General features: G+C 35.6%; 1 protein-coding gene across 11 annotated transcripts in view; it reads right to left on the bottom strand.

Moving 5' to 3' along the window:
- Positions 1 to 27,560, bottom strand: part of PCNX1 (pecanex 1) — a 178,366-nt gene that overhangs the window by 63,084 nt on the left and 87,722 nt on the right. For 9 of the 11 annotated variants that reach the window (XM_053224632.1, XM_053224629.1, XM_053224627.1 and 6 more), the window contains 7 exons: positions 20,532 to 20,622; positions 18,727 to 18,784; positions 16,405 to 16,622; positions 9,922 to 10,075; positions 7,298 to 7,330; positions 3,782 to 3,953; positions 3,001 to 3,111 (listed from right to left, as the gene is read on the bottom strand). In XM_053224632.1, coding sequence (XP_053080607.1) covers positions 3,001 to 3,111; positions 3,782 to 3,953; positions 7,298 to 7,330; positions 9,922 to 10,075; positions 16,405 to 16,622; positions 18,727 to 18,784; positions 20,532 to 20,622 — 837 coding nt within the window. The remainder of the gene's footprint in view (positions 1 to 3,000; positions 3,112 to 3,781; positions 3,954 to 7,297; positions 7,331 to 9,921; positions 10,076 to 16,404; positions 16,623 to 18,726; positions 18,785 to 20,531; positions 20,623 to 27,560) is intronic. The other 2 variants (XM_053224628.1, XM_027066065.2) reach the window with 1 other exon arrangement.

Here is a 27,560-nt window from a genome sequence, read left to right as displayed (position 1 = left end):
ATGGTATAATGTTGACTACAATGAAATATCTACTCATTTCACTTTTAAAAATTCAGTTATGTCATCCTATCCTTTCCAGAGATTTTGAAACGACAAAGAAGTACTATCCACAATTTTTGATACAAGACAAAATATATTCACCTTGTAAGTAATGAAAATTTACACATGGCAGAAGAAATTGGATCTATATTATGCTTCAAGAATGTACCTTATTATTTACAGAAGTATGGGAAAATGAAGCTTGCAGAGGCCTAAAAAGGAACTGGTGATATATTAGGTATTCACTAAAACTATTAGTCTCTGTAAACAGAATGTGCATTACCCAAAGAAGTCAATTTATATTCTCATGTGTTAATTCTCACAAAAAAGTACAGATATGACTAATTACTAACTAACTAACAACAACAACTAGATCCACCTCCTCAATAAGTGGTGCTGGGAAAACTGAACTAAGTGCAAAGAATGAAACTGCACCACTCTCTCACACCATACACAGAAATAAGCTCAAAATGGATTAAAGACCTAAATGTTAAGACACGAAACCTTAAAACTATAAAAGAAAACATAGACAGTAGTCTCTTGGACATCAGTGTTAGCAGTATTTTCTTGGCTCTGTCTCCTCAAACAAAAATAACAGAAGCAAAAATAAACAACTGGGACTACATTAAACTAAAAAAGCTTTTGCAGAGTGCAGGAAACTAACAACAAAACAAAAAGACAACCTACTGACTGGGAGAAGATATCTGCAAAGGACATATTCGATAAAGGGTCATTATCCAAAATATATGAGGAACTTATACAACAGAGCACAAAATGGGAGAAAAAAAAGAAAATAATTCAATTAAAAAGTGGGCAGAGAACCTAAAGAGACATTTTTCCAAAGAAGATATACAGATGGCCAACAGACTCATGAAAAAACATTCAACATCACTAACCATCAGGGAAATACAAATCAAAACCACAATCGGGTATCACCTCACACCAGGCAGAGTGACTAGTATCAAAAAGAAAAGAAAGAACCAGTGTCAATGAGGATGTGAAGAAAAGAGAACCCTCATGCAACTACTGATGGGCTATAAATTGGTGCAGTCGCTAAGGCAAACAGTATGGAGGTCCTTTAAGGAATGAAAAATACCATAGGATCCAGTAATTCCACTTCTGAGTATTTACGCAAAGAAAATGAAAACGCTAATTCAAAAAGATATATTCACCCTTATGTTTACTGCAGCATTCTTTACAATAGTCAAGATATGGAAGCTATCTAAATGTGCATTGACAGATGAATGGATAAAGAAGATGTGTGTATGTATACTATGGAGTATTATTCAGCCACAAAGAAGAATGAAATACTGCTGTTTGCAACAACTTGGATGGATCTACAAGATATTATCCTAAGTGAAATAAGTCAGACAGAAAAAAAACAAATACCATAGGATTTCACTCGCATATAGAACCTAAAAAACAAAACAAACAAAACACAGAAACAGACTCGCAAACACATAACAAACTGGTGGTTGCCAAATTGGGGGAATGTGCAAAATAGGTAAAAGGGATAAAGAGACAAACTTCCAGCTAGAAAATAAATAAATCACAGGGATGAAAAGTACAACATAGGGAATATAGTCAATAATATTGTAATAACTTTGTAGAGTGACAAATGGCAACTGCATTTATGGTGGTGAGCATTTCTCAATGTACATAATTGTTAAATCACTGTGTGGTGCACCTGAAAGTAATAATAATATTCTATGTCAACATACAACTATGCTTCAATAAAAGATTGAAAATTTTTTTTTAAATTCTGTTCTTACAAGTGGAAAAAATAGGTCCAATGGAATTACTAATAATAAGGACTAGGGAATGGCTAAGATAGCTATCTTTCATTTTTAAAATATAGATAAAATATAGATTTTTGTTAATAGTGATTTTACATAGTAAACATTTTAAAAACACCTACAGGAAAAACTTTTCTTTAGGAGATATTTAAAAAACTAACACCTTGCACAAGTTTGTAACCGACCATATGACTACTATAAATTACCTACTCGAAGCCCTCTCCATACCCTAAATACTGAAACTGTCTTCCACCCATTAAGTTCTGCTGAAATTCACACTCCTTCAAAAATTTTTCGAAAACTTAAAAAATGCCCTAGATACATATCAACATAGGAAATGCTTAGTTTCTATTTAAAATTTAAGCCACAACAACATTTTATCAACATAAAGAAGTCTGAAGAGAAATGGACCATAAAAGTTACAGTAATTTCTTACCCTTTCAATATGTTTTCCCTAGTTGTCCACTCATCTTTCAAGTAAAATTTTAAATGGTTAAAATAAATAACAATGTATTTTAACCACAGTGTGTGCCAATAAAATTATTTTCAAGTTCTGCAAATCATTACCTATTTCAGGGTAATACTGGCATGGTCTTTCTCTTTTTCAAAATAAAGTATAAATGTAAGAGGGGAATAAATTTCTAAGTACATCAGTTCACAGCCACATATTCTACTCTAAAAACAGATACTTCTAAAAATCTTATCTAGTTAAATACTTTTACTAAAAGCAGCTGGTTTTGATGTTCCCATTCTAAAGAAATAATAAAGCTCTGAAACCATATTCAGAGACATACCAAATATATACACTAGTTCAAAATACACTGGCATGTGTCAGGGTCAATCCATTTGGGATAGATAACTTTTAAATATTTCATACATCTATACAGATTCTACCTAAACTCACTACAGCTTCTAGTTTTTGACAATAGAACGCCATCACTTCTTACAAAGTAACTCCGCTATTCCTGGATCTTTCCATAAAGTGGCAGACTTTACCTTTTTCTATCTACAAATTAATTCCTGCTCAGTCTTAATCAAATAAATGCCTTTTTTCTAATTGAAATTCTAAAATGAAAACTGGAAAAGTATTTTAATATTCAGTTTATTACTTAATGACCTGTAAAAGTAATACTGTAACCTGTTGTGTTTAAAAGGAAGTACTCACCATTACCACCAAAGATATGAATATCCAATTGTTCACAAAGGTACATAACAAACGTATTCACCTGAGGCAGGAGACCAATGAAAAACACTATTGGGAAACAGAGTGTAAACACTACAGAAGAAAAGAAAAGCATATTAAAAACAGTATACACATCCATCCTTCTGTTCATTTTAAAATCATAAAATGATTTAAAAAATCCAAAATGAATATAAACTACTAAGCAATTTTTAAAAAGATACCATTTTAAGTTATTTCTCTCTGCATAACTTCTTGGATTTTAAATAATTTTTTTCTTTTTTTTATTTAAATGTTTGTTTGAGAGAGAGAGAGAGAGAGAGAGAGAACCCCCGAGCAGGCTCTGCATTGTACACTGTCAGTGCAGAAGCTAACACAGGGCTCGAACCCATGAACCAGGAGGTCATGACTTGAGCTGAAATTAAGAGTCAGACCCTTAACCAAGTGAGCCACTGAGGCACCCCTAATTTTTCAATGGCAAAGAACAGCTTTTAAAGTTATTTCAACCATTTTCATATAATAGTAACCTGCAATACAGAATCCAAAGGAAACCTTCCATTGCATCTGTTTCAAGAACAAAAGAATTAGTATAATATGTGTTCATCATTAATTTTTTTCATTCATAATAGCCCTACAGTTTTGTTCCTCACTGAGAAAATTATAATAAACAGCAAAGTAAGCTTATTAAAACCATTTTACCTATTTATCAGGGAACTGTTTGTATACAAATAAATTAGTGTTAAAATCTGAAATTAAGATGACTCACCTATAACTAAATCCCTGGCTGATATCAGCACCAGTGGATTAGTGAAAGTTATTCCATATAATTTGAACTTGGTTGTAGTAAGGTTTCTGCTACCATAATCCAAGAGCCAAATAAGACCACAACACAAACAGAAATAAACTGGTCTACTGTAGGCAATGATACGATTATGGCCCTGAAAATGATACAAAAACAAAGTCAACTTAATTGATTTTAAGAATCACAACCAGCTAGTGAGACCTGTGATGGCTTATATTCTAAGGATTCAAAATGCATCCATATGGAAGCCAAGTTTCTGACTGTGGCAGAAGGGAATTACAAACATGGGAAGGAAGAAGAATCAAATGAACCCTGTGATACTGGGCTGAAATTCGAGGTATCAGTACGAACTTATTATTATTTTTTAATTTAATAGTATTTATTTATTTATATATTTATTAAAAAAATTTTTTTTTTCCAACGTTTATTTATTTTTGGGACAGAGAGAGACAGAGCATGAACGGGGGAGGGGCAGAGAGAGAGGGAGACACAGAATCGGAAACAGGCTCCAGGCTCTGAGCCATCAGCCCAGAGCCTGACGCGGGGCTCGAACTCACGGACCGCGAGATGGTGACCTGGCTGAAGTCGGACACTTAACCAACTGCGCCACCCAGGCACCCCTATTTATTTTTTTAATGTTTATGTATTTTGAGAGACAGAGAGACAGAGTGCGAGCAGGGGAGGATCGAGAGAGATGAGACACAGAATCCAAAGCAGGCTCCAGGCTCCGAGCTGTCAGCACAGAGTCCAATGTGAGCCTCAAACTCACAAACCGTGAGGTCATGACCAGAGCTGAAGTCGGACACTTAACCAATGAGCCAACCAGATGTCCCTGAAGTTATTATTTTTAATACATCTATGCATGCACATATGTATATACATAAATATATTTCCTAGCTTTATCCAGAGATGACCTAAAAGCAATGGCATTCAAGTAATAAAAATTACTGGCATCAAGATCTTAGTTTAAAAAAAAAAATTAATGCTTATTTTTATTTTTGAGAGAGAGACAGAGACAGAGCGTGAGCGGGGGGGGGGGGGGGCGCAGAGAGAGAGAGGGAGTCACAGAATCTGAAGCAGGCTCCAAGTTCTGAGCTGTCAGCACAGAGCCCAATGTGGGGCCTGAACTCACAAACTGTGAGATCATGACCTGAGCTGAAGTTGGATGCTTAATCAACTGAGCCACCCAGGCACCCAAAATCTTAGTTCAGAGATAACATTATTTGTTAAAACAAAACAAAACAAAACAAAAAACCAGGCCTTCACAGAGAAAAGGCTGATTTGGGGCTAGGGTGAGGGAAATTAGAAGATAAGCCTGGAACATATTATTGTGAAAAGGAAGGAAGTACTTAAAGAGTGATAAAGATATGTCAAAGGGACAGAAAGGGCAGGTTGGTGAGCTCCCAATGGCCAGATAAGGAACAATTTGTGCATCAAAATAAATAATGTTACTAACATTATTGTCCACTGAATAAAATATGAATCCATGATTCCATACCAATATAAGTAAGTAAAGACAGAAGGGAAAGTTCTTACAGTAAGAAGTCCACTAATGTGGAAGGAATGATGGAATTAGAAAACTACTACTTGGCAACCATCAAATGACAACTGATTCAGACAAGAAATATCAGTAAGATTTTTACTGAAAACAAGTAAGTGGAAGTTTTCCAGGGCAAGAAGACATATATAAAGTCTCTCTATGAGACACATATTAACTCTAGAAGAAAAACAGTAACATTATAAGAAGAAGCGGTTCTCAAGGGAGTGGGAGGAAATTTTGTCCTTCAGAGGCAAAATTTGTCCCTAGAGGACATTTGGCAATGTCCAATGACCAATGACATGTCATTCTGGTTGTCACAGGCGTGGAGTGTGCTACTGGGATCTAATGGGTAGAGGTCAGAGATAATGCTACACATCTGATAATGCACAAGACAACACCCCTCCCTCCCACCAATTCTCAACAAAGAATTATCCAGCCCCAAATGTTAATACTGCAGAGTTTGAAAAACCCTGCAGATACTACCCTTAGCCAAAATATGAAAGCACACTAGTGCTAACATCACTAGTAAAAGGATAAATGAACATCATGTGCTTCCTGATACGAGGCACTGAGAAGAACGTATCATTTTCATAATTTTCCTTTCAAAAAAAGCAAGTCCTATATCTAATCAAGAAGAAACATCGGATGAACTCAAATTAAGGGATGGTCTACAAAATAGCTGGCATGTACTCATCAAAAGTGTCAATATCATGAAAGACAAACACATACTAAAGAACTGCTCCAGATTAAAAGAGGCTAAAAAGAACAAATGCAAAATCAGGCATTTTCTATTGCCAACCGAGTCAACAGGAAACACCGGAGTAACATCTGTAGATTCGTACATAGTATTCTATCAATGTTTAATGTCCTGATTTTAATAATTATATTGAATTAACAATACAAAGGAATGCCTTTGTTTCTAGGAAACATACATGGCAGTATTTAGAGGTAAAGGGACGTGTGTCTACAATTCACTCTCAGAAGTGTGTGTGGAGCCAGGGGGGTGGGGAAAGGATGGAGAAGAACTAGAAAGAGAGTAAGTAAATATGGGAAAATGTTCACACAGGGATCTGGATAAATGGCATCAGGAATTCTTTGCATAATCCTTACAACTTTTCCCTAAATTTCAAATTACGTCAAAATTTGAAATTAAAAACAATGCTGCCATATATCAATACACTTCAAAAGCCTTCTTACAAAATATTAAACAATCAGTTGAAAGAAAATCATTTGCCTCCTTGTTTTGTTCACCTACACTCTATTAAGTATTCCAGTGTATGGGTAGAAATAATATTCAAGAAAGAAGCATCATCATAAACCGTTCTTGGAGTCTGTTTTTGAACTACTTTAAAGAGAATGCCCTTTGGACTTTCTAAGTATTAAATAAATACTCTATGGTGAGTTCTAAAATTGGATCATACTTCACAAAAAATACTGTATCAGCTAATACTATTTTTCTAAAGTCACAAAGTGAATAATAAGGTTTTTAATCTCCTCAGAGTCCACAGGTCTAAACACCAGATCAACGTATTACTTCTTTCTTCTTCCTCCTAATGGCTACCTAAGCAAAATAATGTACAGTTCCCCCTTCTTCAAAATTCTATTTTTTAATACTTACTCATGATTTATTCTTCACAATTTAGTAAATGCAAGTCATGAAATAACTAAGAGTTTTATGAACCATGTCTACCTGATTATCTCCTGAAACAGGCTGTCAGAAAATGAATTATTATGCTCATTTTCAAACTAGATTCAGAGTCCACAATTACAATGCCATTTTACTTCATGCTAATACATCACCTGTATTTCTAGTAGAATGTCAAAACTTAGATGAGAAAATAACAACATAAATCTTAATTCAACCTGACATATAACCAAAAAAGGGGGGGCTTTGATAAATGTTAGGAAATTACAAATGACAGGCATATTAAATGACTTACATGTCTGGGAGAAGACGAATCTGGTTGAACACTCTAAAAATGAAACAAAAGACAGATTAGAGTACTGAGGTCCTGATAACTTTATAAGCAACTTTCAAAATGCCTGAAATAATTTCAAGTAAAATATTCCACAGGTAAGAAATGACCTATATTAATTCTGTTGAAATATCAACAGCAGATGAAATATCAGCTCCAGATACTGGCGTCACTGTGGTGTCAGAAGAGATCTCAAATCTTTCCAGACTCTTAAGCTTATTGTGGTTCATTAATAATTTGCATCGAGCTTAACATTACTGAGATGGCATATGGTAGATAGGTCCATCTTACTCCTTGGCTCATTACCACACTTAAGTATAGTTAAGGTACAATGCTTTCTTATATGACACCACTCCATTCAGGAAATAAGAATTCTTATAAGAATTCTAGTTCTGTCCACAAGGTCCAAGCTTACTAAATAATTCCATAGTATTTGTATTAAGTATATTATCTGCATTTTCAAAATCATTTTCATTTTCAAAATCATCAAGTTAAGCTGTCTCCCTATAAGAGATTTTATCAACTTTCCATAAAAATGTTCAAAAGGTATTTTGCAGCTACTTCCCTAATCATGGCTTTTCTCCCAAGTTCCAGTTCATTTCCAATAGCATGCCAAACAATTTCACTAGGATGATCTCTTACCACCCTACAACTCTACAATGGACCAAGCTCACTGAGTTTGCCATGGCCCTTGGTTGGACAGGACACCAGGTAAGCTCTAAACTCTTTCAATTCCAACATCTGGCCTCTAAAAGTCTCTGTTCCAGTCCTTCTGTTTATGATATTACTATGCTTCTAGTCAACAGACTTTTAAAATCTAAAACACTTTTAAAATCTCAGTCATCTTTTACCTTTCCATATCTAACCAGATTAACCTGAGAACAGTGAACAAAGTTAACGTGGGACAAGAGACACTGAAGCAAGAATTTAAATAGTTTAAGGCAATAAAGGGATGGATTATAATGGTTAAAATGAGAAGAATAAAGGCCAGAAATTTTGACAGAGAATCACCAAACTTAATCAAAGGGACTTGGTTACTTGTTATTACAGACTGAGGAGTAAGGGATAGAGGCTTTGGGATTTGGAGTCAGTACACTATTGTCAAAAGCATAGGAGCTGGGAAAGAAAAACATTTGTCAGAAGATGATGATGTGCTATTTTTACAATGTGCTCTTGGGGTGCCTGGGTGGCTCAGTCAGTTAAGGGGCCAACTTCGGCTCAGGTCACGATCTTATGGTCCATGAGTTCGAGCCCCGCATCAGGCTCTGTGCTGACAGCTCAGAGCCTGGAGCCTGCTTTGGATTCTGTGTATCCCTCTCTCTCTGCCCCTCCACCACTCATGCCCTGTCTGTCTCTCCCTCTCTCCCTCTCTCTCAAAAAAATAAACACTGAAAAAAAAATTTTTTTCTTAATGTGCCCAAATGCCTCTTAGTATGCCGAACTAACGCTTGTGAGAAGGATGAAGACTGTGACACATAAATCTAGACATAATCCATTCAAAGGGGTAACAAGGTAATAAAAAAGTGTGGCTTCACCGGCAAGGAGTTGCAGGCTGAAAAGAGGGCCAAATAAAACCCTAAAAAATTCTCATAAACTAAGAAGTAGTCCAAAGACCAAAGAAGCATCAACAAAGGTAAAGTTATCTGAAAAGTATGATGATCATCAGAGTAGCATAAAATCACAGATCAACAATGAGGATAATATAAAAATGGAAGATATTATTCACAAGGTACTAAATGATACAGCACTCACAAAGAATGAAGAATGAGAAAGGACATAAATTTGGCAATTAGAGATTATTAACTCATACACACTATAATAATTTCAGTAGTGCAATGAGGAAAAAAGTATGGATGGGTCTTGAAGAAATGGAGTTGACACAGGCAGCTTATTCTAGAGGTCTGTCTATAAACAGAGAAAGTACAGCTGATGGTATAGACAGAGCTAAACAAATAGTTTTCAGGACGGGGAAGAAGTTCTGCGTGTCAGCATCTATTGGGCAAATAACCAATACAAGCAAGGGTTTTTCCTAGCTCAGAAAAAAAGCAGACAGTCCGCATTGACAATCCACACTGATTTTGCATGGAAGGTGAAACATTAGGTATTTGAGGCTTCCATTTTTAGAAAACTTAAAATTAATAACATTTGGCACTTTAGACCTACTGTTTAAATAGCAAAGGGATACCAATCTTCTGCTTTCAGTGTCCCAAAGAATATATATATTAGTCTTGACATTTCTCTATCTAACCGATGATGGATTTAAATAAATTTCACCTACAGAAGACTTAAAATATTGGGAGAGGTGGTGTTGGCATTTTTAAAATGAATTTCAAGAATGCTAATTCTTATTTTTAACAAATGCCCAAATATTTTAATACCCTTGCCAAAAAAAATGGTTCAAGGATACTTCATTTACATATCATTATTTTTTAAAGTTCGTATGTCCTTTGGTTCCCTATCTGATGTAAACATCTAGGGAAAATAAATTTAAAAATTAATATCTTACTATAATGCATGAATGATACAAAACCTCCGCCTTTTATCACAAATATCATTCCCTAGTCGGAAAACGAGAGAGATGCTGGTACCTTAAGTAGCGAGTATTGACAGCTGGCTATCACTAGGCAGAACTGGAAGACCCAGATATCTCTGAAGAAGCCTTGTATGAGAAGAACAGATCCCAAAAAAGCCACAAGAATAGCCAGGATGACAGCTAACACATTTTCCAGAATCTCACGATTTCTGTGGACAGAAAAATATACAAGTAAGTACATCATCAATGTAAGAAAGTAACTAGAGCGAAAAAAGGGAAGACCTCAATAACGAGTTGATACTGTCCTTGCGAACATGTTTTTTTGGTGCTGATTTTGAATAAAGTTTTGGATCATACTGAAAAAGAAACCAGTTTGTGTGGAAAATTAACACAAAATCTTATGTGCAAATAAAGCATGCTACAGTAAATTGTGAAGTTCTAATCATAATGCATAATTTTAATTTCTATTTTAAAAGTTTACTCGTAACATCTGTCACATTTTCTGCTACATTTGTTGCCAAATAACTAACCAACCTGAATAGCAAATAAAAGGAGACACACAAACAAGTTTGAAAAACAAAATCTCAAAACAGTCTCTAGAAAGTTAAATTGAAAAGTCGTTTTATAGGACAAAGTTTGTAACCACATTTTGACACCAATTGATTTCATTTTCCACATCTCGAAATCATCTGAAATAATCTCAAAACTAATTTACTAGAATTACTTCTATACAAGCTATTACATATATTGAGAATGAAGACAGTAATAAAAACCACCAATGCTGCCTCTATCAAACCTGCTGAGACAGTTCCAGATTTTATTAAACTGATGCTGCAAAGAAACAGTATGATGACCCAGATACTATATATAGCAATGGAGAGGATTTTTATATGTCACAGCAAAAAAGAAGAATCTATATCAATTACTTCTTGGGGAAATTATATTCACAAAATGTTAAATATTTACTCAAAGTCTTATTTTTAAGAATCATTTACTGACATGGGAACACGCTCAGTACACTCACTATGCAAAGAAAGCAGGACACAAAACTATATGTATAGGAAGATGTACACTGTTATTTAAAAGATACACATATGGGTTAAAAAAGACGATGTATCAAAATGACACTACTAACAATGGTCTTCTCTGGGTGGAAGGATTATGGTTTGCCCTTGTTGTCTTAAAATCTTCCTGCATATTTCATTTTCTAGAATGGGTAAAGAAATCTCTTTATAATCAAAAAAAATTTTTATTGTTTTTATTAAGTCAATGCCATATTTATAATCAACTGACCTAAAAAAATTAACAAGTATCTCTGTACTAGGTTTGTTTCATAGTTCTCTCAGATTAAAACAAGTTCAATAGTATTTTCAAATCAATAAACACTAGTATTTTCATTTGTTCTTATATGGCAGTTGTGGAATTCTAGATTTGTCAAATCCAATGATCCTTGGCCCTTCCACTACATTACATACTGTTTATAGTTCTCGTCACTCAACGTGTGCTCCCCTTCAGTCTCTGCTAGTTTTAAATTTTGATGAATCCAATTTACCAACTTACTCTTTTACTGTTTTTGGTGTCACATGTACAAAATTTTGCCTAATTCAAGGTCACAAAAATTTTTCTTCTACTATGTTTTGTTTTTTTCTAGGAATGTCATTGCTTTAGAGTATACATTTAGACCTAGGATCCATTTTGAGTTAATTTTTATAATTTTATAATATGGTACAATGTAAGTATAAAAGGGTTTTTTTCATATGAAAATCCAATGGTTACAGCACCATTTGTTGAAAAGCCTACCATTTCTCCACTTAACTGATTTGGGATATTATTTTGATGCCATTTAGGCCTGGAGTTTTTTTTTTGTGGGCAGGTGTTTATCTACAATTTCTATTTAATAGATATAGTACTATTAAGGTAATGTACCATTCAGAATGAACTATGATGATTTATACCTGCCAAAAAATTTGTACATTGTCAAGTTTATTCACATACAGCTGATCATAATATTCTATTATCCATTTAACACCTGTAGAATCTGAAGTGACATCTTATCTTATTCCTGTTGCTGGCAATTTGCACTTTTCTCTTCTCTTTTTTTCCCTAATCAGCCTTGCTAAAGGTTTATCAATTTAATTGAGTATTTGGTTTCCTCCATTTTTCTCTATTGCTTTTGCTTTCTAGCGGATTTCTGCTTTGTTCTTTACTATTCTCTTTCTTCTGCTTACTTGGGCTTAGTGTATTCTTCTTTCTCTAGTTTCTTAAGATGGAAGGTGAAGTCACTGAATTGGCCTTTCTTCTTACTTAGGGCTATAAATTCTTCTGAGTAATGTGTTACTGTCAGCCCCAATACTGTGACATGTTGTGTTCATTTTTATTCAGTTCAAAATACTTTCTAATTTCCCTCCTAATTTCTTCTTTGATCCATGAGTTATTCTGAAGTATTATTTAGCTTCCAAATATTTAGGGACTTTCCAAGGTTCGTTTTGTTTTTAACTTATCGTTAATTCCACTACAGTCAAAGAACACACTAAGTATGACATGAATCCTTTTAAATTTGACCCTTATTTTATGGACCAGAATATGGTTTATCTTGGTAAATGTTCCAGCTGCACTTAAAAGAATATACATTTTGGGGCGCCTGGGTGGCTCAATCAGTTGAGCGTCCGACTTCGGCTCAGGTCATGATCTCACTGCTAGGGAGTTCGAACCCCGCGTCAGGCTCTATGCTGACAGCTCAGAGCCTGGAGCCTGCTCCGGATCCTGTGTCTCCCTCTCTCTGTGCCCCTTCCCCACCTGTGCTCTGTCTCTCTCAAAAATGTATAAACTTTAAAAAAAAAAAAAAAAGAATGTGTATTTCATTGTTCTGAGTGGAGTACCATAAATGTCACTCAACTTAGGTTGGCTGCTGGTATTGTTCAAGTCTGCGATGTCCTTGCTGATCTTCTACATATTTATTCTAATCAATTATTCAGAGAGGGGTATTGAATTACACTATAATGTGAATTTGTCTATTTCTCCTATTTGTCTTTTTTTTTTTTTAATTTATCTATTTTGAGAAAGAGAGAGAGAGAGAGCGCGCGCACGCCAGAGAGGAGCAGAGAGAATCACAGTCAGGCTCCACGCTGTCAGGGCAGGGCCTGACATGGGGCTCGAACTCATAAACCATGAGATCATGACCTGAGCTGAAACCAAGAGTCAGATGCTCAACCGACTGAGCCATCCAGGTGCCCCTGTTTCTATTTCTATTAGCTTTTATTTTGAAGCTCCGCTTTAAGTGTAAAAACATACAGGATGATTAAATCCTATGAATGAGCTGACCCCCTTGTCTTTATAAAAATGACTTTCTTTATCCTTAGTAATATTCTTTGTTCTAAAATCTACTGTGTCTGACGATAATACTGCTATTCCAGCTTTACTTTGATTAGTATCAGCATGGTATATCTTTCTCAATTATTTTACTTTTAACCTATTTCTGCCTTTATATTTAAAGGCAGAAATTTCTTATAGACAACAAAGTTGGGTCTTGCTTTCTTCCCCCAATTCAATTTTTGACTTTTTCTATCTTGTCATTTATTTTCTATCTGTCGATATGTTCTTGATCTCTTTTCCTTCTTTTTCTGCCTTCTTTTAGGTTAAAAGAGTAATTTTTATGAATCCATTTTATCTCCCTTTTTAACTTCCTAGCTGGAACTCTTACATTTTAGTGGTTGGTTTATTAGGATTATAACATACATTTTATGGCAGTGTGCTACAAGTGATGTTATACCAGTTCATATACTCACATAAGAAACTTAACAGCAGTATGCTTTTATAGGTCCCTTCCCAGCCTTATGGTACTGTCATGCACTTTACTTTTACTTGTCATAAATCACACAATACATTGTTATTGTTTTTTTAAATATCCAATTATTAAAGGGACTGAATTAGCAAGAAAAAAAATATCGTATATTTAGCCATGTAGTTAACTTACCATTACCAGTGATCCTTGTTCCTTTGGGTAGGTCTGTATTTCCATTTGGTATTATTTTCCTTCTGCCTGAAATATATCCTTCAACATTCTGCAGTGTGGGTCTGCCTGCAAAAATTCTCTGTTTTTTGCAGTCTGAAAATGTCTTTATTTCATCTTCACTTTTAAAAGATACTTTTTCTGGGTAAAGAATTCTAGGTTGACAGTTTTATGGGTTTTTTTCCTTTCAGTACTTAAAAAATGTTGATCCACTTTCTTCTTACTTGCGTTATTTCCAACAATAAATCTAATGTCTTCCTTATCCTTATTCCTCTGTACAACAGTCTTCTTGTCCTCTTGCAGTTTTTAAAGATTTTTACCACAAGTTTTGAGCAATTACGTGCTCTGGTGTAGTTTTCTTCATGTTTCGTGAGCTTGGGGTTCATGAACATTTTTGAATGTGTATGTTTAGCATTTTCATCAAATTTGGAAAGTTTTCCAACTCTTCTTCCAAATTTTTTCTCTCTTCCTGTCTCTTGAAGTTGTCTCACAGCTTACTTTCATTTTATTTATATTCTCTTTTCACTGGGGGACAGGAGTGGGAGAGGACTCTTTTCTCTGTTTCATTTTGGATAGTTTCTATTGCTATGCTTTCAAGTTCACTAATATTTTCTTCTGTGATATCTAATCTACCATTAATCCCATCTGTTTTCTTTTTCATCTCTCAGACATTGTAGTTTCATCTCTATAAAAGAACTATTTCAATAAGTTTGTTTTGGATCTTTAAAAATATCTCTCATGTCTCAACTTTTTTAACACAGAGTACAATTAATACTTATTTTTTACTTATTTATTTTTAATATTTATTTATTTTTGAAAGAGTGCAAGGGGGGAGGGGCAAAGAAAGAGGGAGACAGAGAATCTGAAGCAGACTCCACGCTGTCAGAGCAAAGTCTGATGTGGGGCTCAACCCCACAAACTGTGAGATCAGACATTCAACCCACTACCCAGGTGCCCCTTGTTTCAATTTTTTTTCAAGTTTATTTGAGAGACAGAGAGACAGAGACAGAGAGAAAGGGAGAGAGAGAGACATAGAGAGGGAGAGAGGGAGGGAGAGAGGGAGAGGAAGTGCTTGTGTGTGTGAGACCAGAAAAGAGACAGGGAGAGAGAAAGGGAATCCCAAACAGGTTCTGTGTTATCACAACAGAGCCCCATGCGGCTTGATCTCAGGCACTGTGAGATCATGACCTGCGCTTACATCAAGAGTCAAATGCTTAACCAACTGAGCCACCCAGGCATCCCCAATTATACTTTTTTTAATGTCTTTGACAGCTAATTCTAACATCTGTGATAATTATAGGTTGGTTTCAATGGATTCATTATTGCTCTCATTATAAATCATGTTTTACTGCTTCTTTGCATGCTTTGTTATCTTTGGTTGGATGCCGCCGTGAAAAGTTTTAGGTGGTTAACAATTTTTAGATTTCTGTTAAGTCTTCTTGAACTCTGTTACGCTACTTGGAAACAGTTTGATCATTTTAGGTCTTGCTTGTATGACTCGTTTGGTGGGTCTGGAGCAGTGCTCATGCTAGGGCTAATTACTGCCCACTTTTCAGGCAAGACTTTCCTGAGTACTCTACACAATGCACCATAAAACTTGAATTATGAGTTTTTTCATTCAGACAGATGGGAACAGACACTATTCCTGTCCCTGTGTGTCAGACACTGTTCCTCCATTTCTTTCACATGCTTCTCCCCTGGCCTCGGGTAGTTTCCTCACATACACTCACGTGTCAGTGCTCTGGGACAGCTGTGGAGACCTGCTGTGGAGCTCAGAGGTTCTCCCTGTGAACAGCAGTCCTCTTTTTGACATTCTGAGCTGGGTGCCTTGGTCTCCCTGGACTCGTGGCTCCATTTCCTCAACTCAGGAAGTCTGCTGGGCTCTATTTCAGTACCTCCTCCCCGTGTTGCAGCCGGCGACGAAGCCTGGAAACTCCCTTAAGGCAGTAAGCTGGGGCAATTGTAGGGCTCACATAATGTGTTTCATCTCTTGGGAATCACTGTCCTTTTTGTTGTACCTCCGATGCCTTAAAAACCAAGGTTTTGTGCATTTTTCTTCTCTTTCATTGTTTCAGATAGGAGAGTAAACCCAATCTTTTTTACTTCTGTCAACAGGAAGCACCAAGTTTTAATAGACTAATATTGTTCATTATTAAGACTAGTGCTACGAAATAGGGAAATACAAAGAGTGCTCTAATACCTTTTATATTTAGAGTCATATTACCTATAACCTTGTGATCACCAACACCTCCAATTCTCTGGCTTTTAAGTAGAGTTCCATGATTCTTATTGACAATAAAAAAGATTTCTTGGTATAAAGATATTAAAGTTGCCACAAAAAAATTTTTAATGAATTCAAGAGAGTCAATGTTTGCGAGCCCTACTAAGTTAAATTTTATGTCAAAAAGGACCAAAACAGAAAACATTTTCCAACTTGGTAACCAAGTAAAAACTTCAATGGGTAATTGGGGACATTTCAATTTAAAAATAAAATCTACATATATCTTTAATATCACACCACATTCTCACCTATCAAACAGGGCCAAAAGTGTGAGTCTGTCAAAGTTAATGCCGATCCACAGCTGGGGTAAGATCCAAAAGCGGTAATAGTGTTTAACCTTTTGAGCAGCTTCTTCGGTTGGACCATAAGTCGCTGCCAAGTCAGGGCTGAGGTCAATGTCTTGCTGCTCCAACAAATCTGTATCGATCGTCAATAGTCTGTTCAACCGAATCTGTGGAAGAGAGAGCTAAAAGAAAGTCAGCACTGAAAGGCTTAAAACATCTTTACTCAAGTCATGATTCAAGGGCTACTTAATCAGCTTGCGGATTATCTAAGCCCCCTCAATTCTCTACACTCCTTATGGATATTTTATGATCATTAAAAACTACAGAAGGTGATAATAGGACATATACTTAAAGCAAACTAATCAATAGGTTTTTAGAAAAGTTGTACTGGGAAAAATATTCAGAATCTTTACATGTTATGACTGTATAGCCAGCAAATCTATAAAAATCACTTACAGTGTATCATTAGTGGCTTCCCTTCTCCCTGTCACGTTTGTGGCCTTGTCTCATTAAGCTATACTAAATCTAAGCTCCTCTGAACTGGGTTCAATGCTTTCAATTCTCATTTCTTCCTACAGTCTCTATCACTGTAGTTTTCAAATCCCTCCTACATCTCCTTCACTTTTGTTGTGTTTTGGCAGGCTGCTCACCTGACGCTATACAGGAAATTACCACATTACATCTCTTAGCTTTAACTCATCCATTCAACAGTTCACCAGTTTTCCCTTCCTCTGAAAGAGTCTAGGGGGTCCCTGGGTGGCTCAATTGGTTCAGTGTCTGACTCTTGATTTCAGCTCAGGTCATGGTCTCACAGTTCATGGGACTGGGCCTCCCACAATGTGCTCTGCGCTCACAGTGAAGAATCTGCTTGGGATTCTCTCTCTCCTTCTCTCTCCGCCCCTTGTTCGTGCGTGCTCATTCTCTGTCTCTCCCAAAAATAAATAAACATTAAAAAAAAATTTTTTAATTAAATTGAGGGGTGCCTAGGTGGCTCAGTTGGTTTAGCGTCTGACTTGGGCTCAGGTAATGATCTCATGGCTCATGAGTTCGAGCCCCATGTTCGAGCCCCTGGAGCCTGCTTCGGATTCTGTGACTCCGTCTCTGTCTGCTCCTCCCCTGCTCACTCTCTCTCTCTCTCTCAAAAATAAACATTAAAAAATGTTAAAAATAATAACATAAATAAAAATAAAAATGAAAGAGTCTAAAATTTCCCAAATGTAGCACAGCCCTAGTCAGCATTTCACTATCCCAAAGATCCCATACTATTTAACAGTGAAAAACAGACAAAAAAAAAAAAAATCATATCCCTATTCTTTACTTTCCTATGAAATTTCCTGGAATACACGCCAGCAAAGAAGCAGAGACAACCTTTACTTTTCAAACACATATGTGGGAAACAGTAAAGAAAATTTGCTTCCTATAAATAACGTAGCCATTTTTATTTCTAAACACTGGCAAATACCTCCCCAAACACTTTTTTTCTTATCCTCTATGCCAGGGTTTCTCAACCTTGGCACTACAGGTATTTTCAGCCAGATAATTCTTTGTTTTAGGGGCTGTGCTGTCCACTGTGCGATGTTTTATAGTATCCCTGGCTTCTATCCAGCAGATGCCAGTAGCATTTCTCCTAGCTGTGACAAACGGAAGTGTTTCCAGACATTGCCAAATGTTCAAAACCACTGCTCTATGCCAACTCACATCTATGGTCTTAAAACCCAGCTCACAACTAATCATCTCCAGGAAGCCACTAATAATTAATCCCTTTGGCACACTTATTTATATGTATCTCTTATGCGTTCCACATAAGAATTTCATCTGTTTTGTCTTTTCTAAGTTCAATATAAACATCTTGAAGACAAAAGCAGTGTTATCTTTTTAAAATATCCCCACTGTTTCTCACACGGCATATTTTTTTACATAGTGATACCATCACTAAGCTTGCTACACACATACTGGCATGTGAATAACTAACAGTTACGTCAGATGATATTCAAAATCATAATTTTCAAAATGAAGTTTTAAAATGGCACAGATTATAACACTGGTCAGTAAATGAACCTTTATATAACCTCAAAAGTGTAATTACTGATTCATACATAGCTAATTACATTTCACGGTGTTTTAGGTTTACTAACAAGGGACTTACAGGAAAAGATCCACGAGGAGACAGCAAAGGTGATTTTGCCATAGTTTACAACAAAATTGACATTTTATAACTTCAATTTTTCTGATTTGTGTAACTAAATCTGAATACACATCGTTTTCTAAAAGTAAAGGAAAACCTACCACATCATGTGGATAAAATCGAACTGAGGTAGAACTGGATACATGAGAATCCGTGTCACTAAAATAAAATGAAAAAAACTTCAGGAAATAAACAGCTTGTCAAGGAATAGAAGGAAAAATACATCTTTTAACAATGAGATGACATTTACATTCTTCACTGTTCCTTGTACTTCAAAATGCGAAATAGCATTTTCCTACAGATGTAATTAAGAGCACAGCCTCTGGGCCAGAGTATGTATATTCAAATCTCTTCATCAGCTAAATGAGATCTTGGACAAGTTATCCAGCCTTTTAAACCCCTCAGTTTCCGCATCACTAACACAGGAGAATAATGCCTCTGTCACAAAGTTCTTATGGAGAGTGTTTAAGAAAGCAATTAACATATTTAAGCTATAATATAACAGCCTAGAATGTGACAAATCTGTTTCCACAGTCAAGTTTCGTTTTTGAAACTTGAGACCTTACCACATTTATGCTGTAAGGAATCATTCTTAAATTATATTAAACATAATTGTTTCCATTGCTCCATCTTTCTATTGTTTCTACTATTACAAAATCACCTAACACTCCAAGCTGGTCATTCTCAACAGGATCAGTTCCAAAACTGAACTAAAGGAGCTGAGTGAGTATAGTTTTCTACATGTTCTATCTTTTCAGTGGATTAAGCTAAGTGACTACAAGATCCTATTGCTTTAAAAGACCCCTATGGGGCACCTGGGTGGCTCAGTTGGTTAAGCAGCTGACTTTGGTTCAGGTCATAATCTCACAGTTCGTGGGTTTGAGCCCCGCGTTGGGCTCTGTGCTGACAGCTCAGAACCTGGAGCCTGGTTCAGATTCTGTCTCCAACTCTCTCTGCCCCTCCCCCACTCGCACATTCTCTCTCAAATATAAATAAGCATTAATAAAAAAAAAAAATTAATGGCCCCTAAAAACTTTAAAAAACTAAGTGAACTGCCCATACATACATGTGTAATATTTAAACAGGTGTGTCCCATTATTAAATAAGTCCTAAAATAGGAATCAAATAAAATGACCCCTGTGAAAAAAATGAGCTAATCAGTCACTAATGGACCTCAAGGCAGCAAACTGAATAGATGAATAATATTAGAATTTAAGAAAAAAATCTAATACATTCTACATTAGAACTGATTATGCCATCAAGATTTCTAGTTCTTATTTGCTTTTCTCCTAATTTCTCCCTTATCTTACAGTGTAATTTCTTCCTAAGGGAAGGAGAGAAAAGAAACTAAATATAACAGATGACCCATGTTTTAAGAAATTCCTCTTTCTTATTGGTGATAAATAAATTTCAAAACACAAGGAAAGATGATCATGTAAAAAGACACGATCAAAAAACCCTTATGAAGAAATAAAATTTTTCAATTACAAAGAGACCTGATGAGTTTGAAGTTAGTAGTATAATTATTTTCCTAATAAGCTTTAAGAAGCTTTTTTATACATCATGCAGTGTGTGTGTGTGTGTGTGTGTGTGTGTGTGTAGCATGAAATCTAGAGTTAAACTTGAAATTGTGGGAAACCACTATCCCACTGTAAGATCCACAGGGAATTCTTACTTAATTATTTAAAATACAGAACAGCTTTCATTTTAAGAATAATGCTTTCTTTTTATCCAGAGCAATAAATTCTACCTTACATCTTCGGAGACAAATACACAATGACAAAATTATTTAAGCCAATACGAACAAATATTTTCAAAAGCACTTTTCCATCGCAAGGCTTCAAAGCTTTAAACATGGCAAATATATGCAAGTACATACGCTCTCCTAATAGGACTTCACACATACCAGATATTAGATGCTCTTCTTGCTGCCGGTTCAAAATTCACAAGTGACATATCACAGCCACCAGTCTCATAAAGCGTAGAAGAGAACTTACCTAGCAAATAAATGATTTTTTTAAAAAGCCATTAGAATACTCAAAAATTTTCCATCATAAAACACTAAATTTCAAACTTGTTACAATTTAAGAAAATGTACTGTCACCTTTTTCCAAAATATTCTAAAAACAATGATCTGCATGTAATTCAGCATGATGTGAACTGAAAAGGAATGCTGAACAGTGGGGCAAAATGTCAACATACATAATCAGGTTTTAACAGTAAGGGATTTAAGTCAGCTTTGCAATCCAGTTTCCTCTTTTCTCCTCTCAGGGCATTCTCAATTGAAGTAATCACATGAATGAATTAACGTTGTTTAAAAGTCACCTGACCACTTTGCAAGGGGTGAGTGGCCATTTGGAAAGCCGCTTAAGTTTTAAGATCACTCAAACTGCAAGACAGCAAATTTCTGAGATTACCTTCACAGAGTTTTGGGTTCGTTTCTTGTTTTGGGTTTTTTTTAACTCAACATACAATGTAATATTAGTTTCAGGTATAGAATTTAGTTATTCATCACTTACATACAACATTCAGTGCTCATCACAACAGGAGTCCCCTCCTTAATACCCATCATGTTGTGTTTTTTAAGAAAAAATGAAGTGTCCAAATGGATCTAAGAAGTTCAATGAATGAAGTATAATGTTGGTAATAATTAAATCACAGTATTTAATGAACATTACTGGTTGCATGAGTCTACAAGAACTCTCTGAAAAAATTTAAGAACACCATTAGCTGTAGCCAAATATCTCCACAAAGCCAATAAAAGGTTTGGAAATGATATTGGTTGCAAAAGAATGCAGGTTTAAAGAACTCTTAAAATGAACTCTATAAGATAAAATGATTTCTGATAGTGAAATTTTAAAAATCTGGAGACTGTCTGAAATGCATTCCTCACCTTGACAACCTATGTTAGCCCTCTCAGTAGTGGGTAGGGAGCAGAAATAAATGAATATAAATTTCCAGTAGGACAATGAAATGAGGTATAGAACTCTGCAACCATTTGGGACTTAGTCCCGGCTGCATCTTGATTGTTTATAAATAGGAGGAATCTTCAGGGCAATTTCAACTAGATGGCAGGGCTAAAAGATTTCTCTTCCATGACTACAATGTAAACATGGTATGACCATTTTTATATAAGTGAAATGCCTGAAAAGTAACAATAAAAGATCCCAGGATGTACTAATACTATAACTAAGGGTTCGCAAAACATCTCAACAATCACTTCATACTTTAAAAGGATCAGAATCTGAGAAGTTCTTTATTAAGTAGGATTATTTGAGTGCTTTCTATGGATCAGACAGAATATGTATTTTATTATGGTGTTTTCTGTAGTAGCATTTTTTTTCTCAGAAAAATATATTCTTATGACAAATGAGAAAAAAAGCATTCTGTGAAATGTTTATCTCATTTGCTGTTTTTCAAGGGAGGATTATTCAGCATGTGGATTATCTAAAACTCTGCTTTTTGTCACCTCCACGTGCCACCCTCATCTTCTAGTCATGAATCATTCACTCAGCACTTCTAACACAAACCAGATTCATCAACTAAAATGAAATAATACAAGCTGTCCATCTGGCTTCTTCTTAGGTGTAGTGCTGAAATTCTTTTTGAAGTGGTACAGTGGCTGCAGAAATTGTTAGCGAAGAAAAAACCTAAACAAAAATACTGGCTTGACCGAGATCTCAAAATTATTTTTAAATTGTAATTTTTTATGTTGTGCTCTTTCCTCATTTATCATGGCAAATGAAAAATTGGCTGTGCTACTATAAATAGCTTACATTAATAGAAAAAAGAAACATCAGATCAAAATTACACATGGCATAAATGCAGAATAATTATAAACCCATGCAAGTGAGTAAATCACAGAGTAACAAAGAGCTAGGAGGGCTTGGAAGCTATGTGTGAAATCCAGTAAGAATGGAATGGATAAACATAAGTATTCATGTCATATAATGTGTATTTTACAAATAATATTATATTCAATAGAATTTAAATTATTGGAATATATTCTGAATATATTTAAGCATTCCGTGGAATTTTTAATAATACAAGTTCTGTTTTGGGAATACTGAATATGACATTTATATGCAACTGAAATCAACTAAAGATATTATTCTTTGTAATTATGAAACGGAACAAAGAACCTTAAGTCATTATACAACTATACTCTCCTTTATGTATAGATGTCTGTTATAAAATGTAAATAGCTGCACATTAAATAAATAGAAACGTAAAAAGAAAGCACGCCCTTCAGAAAGCTCTTTACACAAAGAAGGCTGGAAAAATTGAGTAGTTTTATTACTATATAAATCAAGAACTCTGAATGCTTCTTTACAAAGCAATGACTAACAAGTTATAAATTTTAGAAATTTAGCAAAGCATAAAACATGTCTATGAAAAAGGAGGCTATAATTTTAACAAATGTGCAATGACTTCAACTTTGATTTATTTCCCCCCTAAGAGGCTTTGTCTACATACTAATTTTAAGAACACGTTCAGGTCAAAAAAAAAAAAAAAAAGAACATGTTCAGGTCAGAAAAGGCTGACAGTGTATTAAGGCTTCCTGGTATTTTCCTAATGTAACTCCACCAAAATAACAGACTCTAGGTCTCCTCTTGTACCTTTGGGCCTGGCAACTAGTTAGCCCTTGAAAAGAAACAAATTTTATTCAGAGGATAAACAACTCAGGAAAAATTATACTAGAAACCGTTTAGCTTAAGGTCTTGGTGAAAAACTTCGTAATATTTTAAGGTATAATAGTCTACTAAAAGCATCTTCAAAAATAACCAAAACAGAAATAAGTATATGTTACTATTGGTTAAATAAAGATTAAGAATATCCTAAATCTGTACGAAGATCCTCAGCATACATATCAAATTTATATGTATCTCATTTAAAATCAAAACCATGATGTAGTTACCCTTTAGATCCAAAGTAAAATGTGCCCTTATTAATAATCCTATTTTTATGTTATCCTGTATCAAGAAAAACACTGTAAGTATTGACTTTTTCTGATGAATATAAATTGAGAAGAACAACAATGAAATGTGTCCTTCTCACATGAATTATGATTAAAAACTAAGTCATCTCAACATATTCAACTCCCAGGTAATAATTAGTTATATCTAACAGAATGGCTCTGTCATGATTTTAAAAGAAAACAATTACTTTCTGACAAAGTAAGACTGGCGGCTGGAATTTTAGGCTTAATGATATTGGCCATGAGATAGCATCTAGAGATTAAGGGGGGAAAAAGTTAATGTACCTGGTATTTCTCAGTTTTGAACATTGAATTGATTGCTATTGCCTATAAAAATTACATTTTATTACACAAAACCATTATTTTTTAGGTAGGAGAATTTCAAGTAACCAAAAATCAGTAAGTGATGAATAACAGGAAGATGAATAAAACGAGATACTGATTTAAAGAAAAGGACCCTTGAAACACTTCCCTGAAGCCATGAATGGTGCGCAGCAGATAAACTCAAAATAGACAGGGGCAAGACCCTGATAAAAGACATGAGAAATTAATGGTATTCTCTAACTCCTAAGTCCTTGCTACACAGCACAAAGTGTATAAAGATTGTTCGCTCGACAAAAAAACTCCTGTTGCATTCTTGATGCTACTCATTTTACTCATGTACCTTGGCAAGAGGTAGTTACTAGGACAGATCTTCTGTAGGATTCTTCTTTTTTTTTTTTTCCCAACGTTTATTTATTTTTGGGACAGAGACAGACAGAGCATGAATGGGGGAGGGGCAGAGAGAGAGGGAAACACAGAATCGGAAACAGGCTCCAGGCTCTGAGCCATCAGCCCAGAGCCCGACGCGGGGCTCAAACTCCCAGACCGCGAGATCGTGACCTGGCTGAAGTCAGAGGCTTAACCGACTGCGCCACCCAGGCGCCCCTAGGATTCTTCTAATCCTCCCAGTACCAACAACAGAGGCCTTGGAAATTTCTTGATTTCCTTCTGTGGACCCTCCTCCCACTAGGCCTAATCCTGGTACACTGTTAATTGAGGTCTCTCTTCTCAAGTATTAACTCTTAGGGCAGGCAAGGATTATGAGAGCAAAGCCAGACACAAGGGAAGCAGCTTTATAAAGTGCTTTTTTAGAAGGCTCTTGGAGGACCACATGCATCCACATGGGTAAGTTAAGTGCTCTACAGAAAGTGCTTATTTCTGATGTGATGAGTACTGTGTTCACAATGCTATCTCAATGAATGTGGTAGAGAAAGACTTTTAAGACTAGTGCCAGTTTCTTGGATGGTGCCACCCTTATTATCACGAGTGGTACCTATGAGTCTCTGAGAAAACGTGAGTTTTCACCAGACAGAAACGACTCATTTTATTTCTGCGTATAGTACAGGGTGGGCAAACTTTTTCTATACAAGGCCAGAAAACAAGTATTTTAGGCTTTGTGGGTCAGATAGTTACAACAATTCAAGACTACCACTGTAGCATGAAAGCCGCCACAGAAAACATGTAACATAAATATGTATTTATTTTACTTTATTTATATCAACAAGTATCAAGCTGGATGGATTTCACCCACAGGCCATAGTTTGCCAACCCCTCTCCTGGACCAAAAAAATGTACTAGAATGGTAATCAAGGCACTATGCTACTTGTAATTAAAAGTGTCTCAATACTGAGGGGTGCTAGGGTGGCTCAGCCGGTTAAGCTTCCAACTCTTGATCTTGGCTCAGGTCATGGTTTGGGAGATCAAGCCCCATGTCACACTGACAACACAGAGCCTGCTTGGGATTCTCTGTCTCCCTCTCCCTGTGCACATCCCCTGCTCACTCTCTCTCTAAATAAATATTAAAAATAGACTTAAAAAAATAAAAATAAATGTTTCAATACTGAGAACCAATCCTTCTTCCTGGGATGTTCACCACTGTGCTAGTTTTTGTTTTTTTGAACAAGAGACTACAGAAAAGAACAGGTATGAGAAGAAAAGTTGGTTTAGAAGAGAGGTTTTGAGAACTGGTACGAAGAGACCAATGCCTCTACTGCTCGGCAACAATAAAATAGGGGTACATACTGGTCTCTTTTACTGACGTGGCCAATGTCCTCTAGTTCTGACTTAACAACACCACATGCCTTCATTCATTAAGTTTCACTCTTACTGCCTAATCCCCAGATCAGGTGAACCTTCCAAAAGCGAATGCACAAGTTCATATTCTGCTATGATTTCATCATCTGCTCACATTTTCTTTCAAAGGGACAACCTCATCTTGGTAAAATCTACAACAGGACAGTGATACTGATGACATTACAAATGACAAGGTAAACAAAAAGGCAAGCCACAGAATGGGAGAAAATATTTGTGATTTGTATCTGACAAATTAGTTATGCCTAAAATATCACAAAAACTCTTACACCTCAAAAATAATACAACCAACCCAATTTTAAAAGTGAGCAAATTATTTGGACACACATCACAAAAAAAAGATCAACAGTCATAAGAGAAAATGTAAATTTAAAACCACAATGAGATACAACCATTAGGGTTAACATTTTAAAGGCCAGCAATAGCAAATGGGGACAAGAATGGGAATGAGCGCAACTCACATACACTGCTGGTGTGAATGTAAAACCACTTTTGAAAAGTTAAGTTTTACTAACAATGGCCAAAACCTGGAAATAACACAAACATCTATCAGATGAATGGATACACAATATACACACACTTGCACAATGGAATAATATTCAGCACAAAACAAGAATAAACTAACCCATGCAACGTGATGAACTAAAAACATTACTAAGTGCAAAAGGCCACATTACAACTGCATGCATATGAACTTCTAAAAGAGGGAGAACCATAATGACATAGAATATGCAGTGGCTGCCTGTGGCCAGGGGCAGGGGTAGGATGGGCTGCAATGGGGGCAACAAAGAATCTTTTAAAGATGATGAAATGTTCTGTATCTGGATTGTAGTATTTCACAGGTGTGCACATCTGTTACAACTCAACCAACTGTACATGTTAAATGGATGCAATTTATCATACCTAAATTATATATCAAAAAGTTGATTTTAAAACAAAGAAGAAAAAAAAGACTGGTCAGGTTAAGAGTCTAAGTAGATGGAGGAACGTGAGACAGCATGTAATCAGTGGAATTTCTACAAAATATAAATCAAGAGTGAGTGATATTTGTTGTTTTCTTTTTGTGGTTCATTTAAAAAAATACTACACATCAGATTCAATAGTAGTACATAAAATGAAGAAAAGTTCCCGACTCCCCCAGAGACAGCCACTGTGTTCTTCTGAACAATTTTTATGTACATTTGTCCTAAGACAATTGGATCACTCTCCTCATACACATTCTAAAATTTACTTCTTTTGCTTACTAACTAGTTTAACTTTTCATGTCAATAATAAAGATGCATACGTTGCCTTGGTGGCCCTGTCCATTAACCCTCTGAATTCAGCTCAGGTCATGATCTCACAGTTTGTGGGTTCGAGCCCCATATCGGGTTCTGTGTTGATAGCTCAAAGTCTGGAGCCTGCTTCGGATTCTGTGTCTCCCTTTCTCTCTGCCTCTCCTCCATTTACACACACACTCTCTCTCTCTCTCAAAAATAAATAAACATTAAAAATTTTTGAAAAAGATGCATCAAGTTCTAAATATTATACTGTTTATGTACTATCGTTTCTTTTAGAGGTTCTCTAATAACAAGAGATTTAGACTGTTTAAAGTTTGTCAAAATTACAAACAATGTTATAATGAATATCCACGTACATATATCTTTTCAAGTTCGCAAATTTTGAGTACTAAAAGCTATAGGCATTTTTGGTCTACAGTTCTAAACTGCTCTCTAAAAACATTCAATCTTCAGACTTTTTCCAATAATAGATACATTACACAAAGATGAAAAAGATCTCACCTTGTTTTTAATCTGCAATTTAAAAAATTATGAGTACAGGCGC

This window comes from Acinonyx jubatus, chromosome B3, assembly GCF_027475565.1.
Source record: "Acinonyx jubatus isolate Ajub_Pintada_27869175 chromosome B3, VMU_Ajub_asm_v1.0, whole genome shotgun sequence".
Taxonomy (NCBI): Eukaryota; Metazoa; Chordata; class Mammalia; order Carnivora; family Felidae; genus Acinonyx; species Acinonyx jubatus.
This window is presented reverse-complemented; position numbering and strand designations above follow the sequence as displayed.